This window comes from Balearica regulorum, chromosome 19, assembly GCF_011004875.1.
Source record: "Balearica regulorum gibbericeps isolate bBalReg1 chromosome 19, bBalReg1.pri, whole genome shotgun sequence".
Taxonomy (NCBI): domain Eukaryota; kingdom Metazoa; phylum Chordata; class Aves; order Gruiformes; family Gruidae; genus Balearica; species Balearica regulorum.
Window position 1 is genome coordinate 8,996,490 of NC_046202.1, and position 7,404 is coordinate 9,003,893.

The 7,404-nt window shown below is 59.4% G+C and overlaps 1 protein-coding gene across 1 annotated transcript in view; it reads right to left on the bottom strand.

The window, feature by feature from the left end:
- Positions 1-1,511, bottom strand: part of ATP2A3 (ATPase sarcoplasmic/endoplasmic reticulum Ca2+ transporting 3) — a 53,734-nt gene extending 52,223 nt beyond the window's left edge. The window contains 1 exon segment of the mRNA XM_075771361.1: positions 1,265-1,511. Within this exon segment, the coding sequence (XP_075627476.1) occupies positions 1,265-1,382 (118 nt within the window). The 5' untranslated portion in view covers positions 1,383-1,511.
- Positions 1,512-7,404: the final 5,893 nt, after the last annotated feature.

The window sequence follows — 7,404 nt, forward strand, 5'->3', positions numbered from 1 at the left end:
CCAAAATCAGGTCAGACAAGGGCAGGAGCACCGCTCCATCCCTCACACCTTTGGCAGAGCGCTCCACGGCAAGAGCTCCCAACCCCGGCCCTGACCGCGCCGCCTCGGGGAGCGGAGCAGGAGCTGCCCGGTGCGGGGAGCGGTACCGGGCGGGGGGACGCCGAGCACGGCCCCGCACACGGGGCTGCTGCTGGCAGAGCGGGCCTGGAGGAGGCACGGCCTTCCCCCATCCCACCCTCCCATCCGGCCCTCCCAGGGAGTACCGGGGCAGGCAGCGACCCCGCCAGCACCCAGCGGGTTTGCCTTAGCTCAGCCGCGAGGGGCAAATGCGAAGCAGGCGCAACAAGCTCCAACCCAGGCGAGTCTACACGCTTAACAACTTCGAGAAAGGACTTGCTGCTCCAACGCACCGGAGCAGACTCCCCCTAACCCCCTCCTGTTCCCGCCTGCAGAGTTAACGACCTCCTTACAGCCACAGCCTGAGCGACCAAAATCCCTGGTGACCCGGGTGGGTTCGGGCACCCCCGCAAGTCCCTCCTGCGCGCACCGATGGGTTCGCTGAGCGTTTAAAACCACGAATTTAAGAATTCCCCTTATCAAGCCCAAGAAGATACCCCGGTGGCCCAGGCGGGCTCCCCGGCTCAGCGCGGCACACAGCCCAGCCGCTGCCCGGCCCGGCCCCCTCTCTCCCCCCGCCACCCCTTCTTCCTCCTCCTCCTCCTCCTCCTCCTCCTCTGCAGCAGCACCCAGGGCCCAGCCGGGGCTGTGGCGAGCCGGGAGCGGGGTTCCCCCATCGCGACACCCCCCTTGCCCCGATTTTGGGGCTTTCCCCCTTCACCCACAGGCAATGGGCAAACTTCCCCCTCTCTTTCCTGGCGACACATCCGCCTCCCTCTCCGCTTGCAAACGCTCCGCCAGAGGAATTAACACCCCGTTAATTGCCAGTGCCGCCCGTACCCACAGTAATTAGCCCTTAATCGCAGCCGGCAAATACTCCCCTAATCAACAGGTGCCCCGCGGCAAATCCCCACGGCTCCTCCGCAAGTCCCGGGGCGGGGGGGAAGATGCTCCGGGGGGTGCCCAGGGCAGCGCCCCGACCCTTCCCGGCCCCGGCGGGGAGAGAGTCCCGAGGAAGGGTCCCCTCCGTCCCGGGCGGGATGCCGTTGCCCCGTCAGGGCTGCCCCCATCCCGACCCCCGCCGGCTTCCCCAGCCCCTCCCGTCCCCACCGGCAACATCTCCCCGGTGCCGTCCCGTCGCACTAACCATTGGGGCCGTACTTCTCCCGGCTGCGACGGACCTGCTCCGGGCTGAGCCCACAGCTCTCGGTTACACCGAAGCGGCGGAGGACGTCGAGCACCGGGAGGCTGTGCGCCGCCTCCATGCCCCGGCGGCGGCCCGGCCCGGGGCGGGATGGGATGGGAGGGGATGCTCGGCGGGGGGCGCACGGAGGGCACACGGGGCACCGCTCGCACGGCGCTGCCTCGGCACCTCTCCGCCCGCCGCGGGAAGGGGCGCCCGGCCGCCGGGCCCGCCTCCTCCCGGCGGCACCGCCCTGCCCGCCGCTTCCCCCGCCTCCCCCGGGGCCGCCGCGCCCAGCGCCGCCCCCCCGCGGGGCAGCCCCGGGGACCGCGCCGGGCTGGGGAGGGAGGGAGGGAGCCGGGTGGGGCCCCCCCGGGCTCCGGTGCCCCCCCCCCCCCGGGCTCCGGTGCCCGCCCCTTTGCAGCCCAGGCTGGTCCCCTCCAAACGCGTCTCTTTCCCCGCCCTGAATAATTTTTTTTTTTAATTATTTCCAAACTTCTCGGAAGTGATGCTGGCGACCAGGGAAATCTTCCCGCCGAAGGGGAAACGTTCCCCAGGTTGCTGGTTGCTCGTTCAGGTGCTGGGATAAGGGGTTGCTCAGCCCCTGTCCGGGCAAAGCAAGGGCTGTGCGGGGAGAGGGGGTCCCCTCCATCGCCCCTCTTCCAGCTGGAAGCTGGCCATGCCGCAACCCCGCTCCTCCCGCCCCGCTGGAAGCACCCCAGGTCCGTGTCCATGTACCTCTGCGGGATCGGGGCAGTGTCTGATGGCAGGGGAAGCCCTGGAAGCAGGAATCACTGCCTGCTACTTGTTAAAACCGTCACCATCGATGCACCGTATCTGGACCAGAGAGGCAGCTGTGCTGCGCCGCCTTCGTCTTTTGAAATGTGAAACGTGAAATGTCACCGCAGGGAGACGCGGGAAGGAACCAAGGCACAAGGAACCTGAGCATCAGTCTCGCTCTGTGTGTGTCCCGGACATCCTGGGGCGCCGCACTACACGCTGCTTAGCGCTCCTCGTCTCCGCGCAGTAAGGCAGAGCATCCGTACTCGACCAAACGGGCTCATTCTGGAGGCACTTGTGGTTTTGCAAGGATTCAGCACAGCAGGGCTGGCCTCGGCCCCTCTCGCCACCTTATTTAATCAGGTCCTCGTCCCCTTCCTGCTCAGCTCAGGAGGGGCCAGCGCCCCGGTTACACAAGCGCTTTACATCACTCTTGCAACACTTGCTCGCAATGGGCTACTTAAATGAGTGTTTCTAGCAGCAAAATGACTGCTTCTAGCAGATCCAGTAGCAGCAACATGAGGAGTTACCCTGATCTGGAAAAGGAGGGTTGCCCCAAAAATCCATGGGTACAACCCAGCTAAGGGTAACCCCACCATCCCTATCTGCAGGACTTTTCCATGGAGTGCACCTAACTGGGCTCTTCAGTCGAGCAGTTTTCCTGTGACCCGACTAAAACCTACTCGCGGTGACTGTCCCCATGTGAACACCAACTTCTGACTTTTCAGGTACTTCCAGTTTTCCCACTGCACCCGCTGCCGCAAAAAGTGTGCGGCTGATGGCAGCTGGCACCGCTCTCCAGCTGAGGGTGGAGAGGCGAGACAGCCAGGTGGTGACGAACCCAACTTCTGTGAAAATGTACCCAAAGCAGAGCCCGGAGACGGCGGCAAGCACGAGGAAGTGGCAGCAGACATCTCGGGGAGGAGCTCTAGCTTATTTATTTCTATGTAGATTCATTTATAGAAAACGTTTTGCAGCTCCCACTGGAGCAGAGGTCTCGAAGAAAACGTAGGTTCATTTTTTTTAGTTTGTTAAACTCATTTTTTTCGGTTCACCGCAGCCGACGGCGTGGGAGGCGAAGGGGTGCTCTCGCTGAGCTGCAGCCTGGCGGGCCCCCCCGAGCGGTGCCACAGGCCCTCCTGCAGGAAGCACGGCTCCCAGCCCTGCGGTCTGGCCTCCCTTCAAGCTCTGTCGTATTCATCTGCCTCTCGTGACCGTTTTGGGGGGAAAAGTGGTGTTTCTGCTGCTGAGCCCCCTGAGCAATGTGCTGTGCTTGGCCGGGGTCTGCCCCGGGGCTCTCTGGCTCACGGGGCTGAGCAGTTCCCCCAGGTGCCCGGGGAGAACTAATGCAATCCGATATTATTAAAATACGACGTGGTCTTGACAAGGTGCACAGAGGACTTGATGCGACAGATCATCCCCAAAACTCAGGACCTGCCCTCAAAGCAGCTGCGTCAGCTGGGGGTTGGCCCAGGCTCCGGCGTCTCCCAGCCTGCAGCCTGGGTAGGAGCCTGCTGCTGGTGCCCCCATCCTTGGTACCTTCAGGGCAAATGTGCTGCCCCTAGAGCAAGGTTTTTTTGGAAGAGGGTTCGTTGTGGGTTCCTCCTCCTGGGTGTGATTTAGGGACGCCCCAACACCACAGCCTGGCAAACTGCTTTCATCTGCCCCTGAGAAGGTGCGGGTCTGGTTTAACACTCGTCGTGCAGATGAAGAACCGAGGCAAGACACACTGAGGGCATGCTGCGTGACCGTGTCTGTACAACCAAAAGACCCTCATCTCTTTCCCCAGCATCTCCTGACCCCTTTATTATGTTCTGCAACTGCAGTGGTTCAGACCAGGGCTCCCTCCCGCCCGGCAGCGGGTCCCCAGCAGTGACCCACCCCAACCGTCAGCCCCTACCACTGGGCAAGGCACAGGCACCTACGGCATTTCCCACCAGCACCCTTGCAGCATTGGAGTGCTTTATTCGGTAACCCCCAACGCTCTCTCCCGCAAGCCCTCACCTCGGCTGCCCGCGGGCACGTGCCACCTCCTGCCCGCACCGTGCCCTCAGGCAGGGCACCCCGTGGGCTGCTCAGCGCTGCGTGAAGACCCGCTCCTGGTGTTCCTGCTCCTTCCAGTTTTGTCGGACGATGCCAGTCCTTGTACTGGAAGAGAGCATGAAGACGATGTCAGTTCCAAAAGTTAAAGTTTGACAAAGTTGGGAGTGATTGAGAACAGAGTTTCAAAGGGAACATCTGGCAGCTGTAGTAATAGGCAGCACCATCCACCCCACATATAATTAAGCAATCCATGAAAATTATCAGCGATTTGGAGTCGTAAATTAGTCAGTCCAACAATCACCAGTGAGGGAAAAGGGTCTGGGGTGAAAACACCCCCTCAATTTTGCAAGTGAAAGGCCTGTGGCCACCGGAGTGAGCTGGGCTGGGGGGGGAGTGGGGCTCCATCCCTGGCAGCCCCCCAGTTTGGGGGATTCCCTTCTGCAGCACGTCAGCCCTCAAACAAAAGGCAAACCTCCTTATTTATCTTGGCTTCCCCCACGGTAATAATTTTTGGAGGTAGACAAGCTTAAGAGGGTCATAAAAAGAAGAAAGGAGTGGGTTTAACACCTCCCAAGCTTCCGAGGAGGGTGTTGAGCTGCGGTGCGGGAGGAAGAGCAGGGCCCAGCTAGCGCTGACTGAGCACCATACGAGGCATGGAAGTCTACAGCTGGTTTCAATTTTGATCTTGTTTCTACGAAAGGAAATTGGGAATAATTCTCCTGAAAGCCGTGGATTTGCACTGCCGTGCTCCCGGGCTGGGGGCGAGGAGAGTGGGACAGCCGGAGCCTCTCCAGAGCCCGGCGGAGCCAGCAGAAAGGGCGCCAGCAACGCTGAACCGACGCCACGCTCCTCGCCCCAAGGATTTTACAATCTGTGGAAGATTAATCTTTAGTCTCCACTTTGTTCCTCGGAGATGGGGAAAAAATTATGTTTGCTGGAAAGGCTGAGAGAGCAGCCTATGTGTCGGTAACCAGCCCCCGGGCTCCGGCATGCGAAGTAGCGATGGATAACGCACGCTACCCGAGCCTGAGCGCAGGCTAACCACGGGTTGAAGGACCGTCAGCAGCAATTACGGCTTGAAGGATGGGAGAAAACGTACAGGGCTTTCGGTCGACTGCATTTCATCCGCTTCGTTTCTGCGGCAACATGGTTTAGGGTCCACATCTGCGCTCCTCGCTCAGGTCACGTTCGTCTTAACTCAGGAGGGAGTTACGAGTGGGTGATAGGTGCAGGAGCCAGCCCTCGGTGCGCGCATTTAACGCCGTTTCGGGAATCTCATTCCCCCCCCCGCACACGCCTGCAGCTGCACACGCTTATTCCCCTGTGGGTTGCTCCCCCGGAGAGGAGCTGTGAGATTAAAAAGAACAAACTCAGGGTTAACCACCCCAAGCAGAGCAGCTAATGCCACACGAGGAGGTGCAAATCTCTTCTGTCAACAGCTCTCACCTTCATAAAGCAACTCGGGGTTATGTGCTGCTCCAGCACCCTCCCCTGGCTCTGGGGCCGTCACACAAGGTGGCATTAATTAACTGAAGGTGACAGTGCCACTGCCATTTGCCATCCCGCTCCCAGGCTTTGTCCCACCTCATCCCTCCAGTTCACATGGAGCAAATCCTCATCCACGGGGGGAGAGTGGGGAACGGCTTTTTTTCTACAGCAGCTTTGATATTTGCTTTTCCTATGGAGAAAAAAAAAAAAACAAACTCCTTGAAATAACAGTTTGAGGCTCTTCTAAATGTTAGACACCGGCCAACCTTTTAAAGCCAGGCTTAGGGCTTTATTTTTAATCCCCCAGCCAGGACTCCCAGCAGCTGTGGACCAATCCTGCTCCCCCAGGGCTGGATCCAAAGAGCACCGAAACATCAATCCTCACCGCTGCAATGCTCAGGGCTGGAGCTCCGGTATTTCCACCCTTGCTGGACATATATACCCTTGCCTGTGTGTCCTCTGCATCTTAAGGTGGTGTGGGAGTGTAGTTACCATTGGGATTTGGCTTCTCGGGGCATAAACGCAGCCGTTGAAGGTGGCAGGGAAGCGCCAGCCCTGCCGTGCATCCCACCGGGATGCAGGGGATGATGCGGATTTGCAGCATGGGGCGGCAGCAGTCCCGGCTCTGCAGAGCCCGCCTGGGGCCATGGATGCAGAGAGCCAGAGATCCTGGGAACACCTGGCCAGCACAGGATTTCAAGGCAGGCAGGAGGTTACAGCTAGGGAAAATGCAGAGGAACGGTCCGTACGGACAAGGCTTTTCTGTTGGGAGGCAATGGATGCGCAGGACAGTCACCCTATTTCCCAGCTCTGCTCCCACTGCAAATGGCTACGAGGAATAGGATTCCCAGTGTCAGGCAACATCTACAGTGGCAGCTATAAAGCAGATGCATTGAGGTTGCCCCTCCTTTCACAGCTCGGTCGTAATGATGCTGGAAATGGGGTTTTCCCAAGTGCAACGCCTCACCTGAGGATCCCACAGCATTTCCAAACTCCCTGGCATCTTCCCTGCAGCCAGCAGCAGCCTCTGCTTATGAATCCAGACCTATATCAGGCAATTATTATTTTTTTAAAAACTGTATTCCAATCCCTTTCAAAGGTAGGAAAATACATTCATATCCATCAAAGGGGGAACACCGTGACACTCGCTCTGACGCTCAAATGGGTTTTTTCCTGATGCAAAATACCTCCTGGAAAAAAACCCTGCCTTCCTGGTGTGTCATTCCTGGGGGTTTTGCTGGAGTTTAGGAAACAGCGAAAGCAAATAACACAACAGGAGGCTCCAAGGCAGCAGGGCTGGGCTGATGGTTGAGGTGGTTAATTCAGCCCTCTCGCTACGGGCAAAATTTCACTCCACATTTCCCTCCAGCAAAAGCACAAGCCAAAAATGGAAAAATGTCTGGGTTTAAGTAGGCAGAACGAACGATTCTGGCTCTCCACGGAGATGCAACGTTCACCAAGGGGAGGGTAAGGGCTGGCCGGCACGCTCGGCGCTGAACCAGCGTCAGCAGGGTTTTGCCTTTCTTTCACTTCTAGGGTGCCTTTTCTCTCTCCTACCAAGAACGAATTGCACAATATCACAGGGCCAGGAACCGGCCCCCTCTGACCGCAGATCTCCCTCGACAGCGGACGACATCACGGCGGCTTCGAAGCCAAAAAATGCCCGTGGGAGGTGCCCCCCCCCCAGCCAGAGGGACGCAACCTGCGGTGCAAACCGGCCGCGGCGCTGCCCGAAGGGATGCCCCCGTCCCTCCTGCACCCCGGCCCGTGGAGGGGTGGGTGCCGCGGGGCAG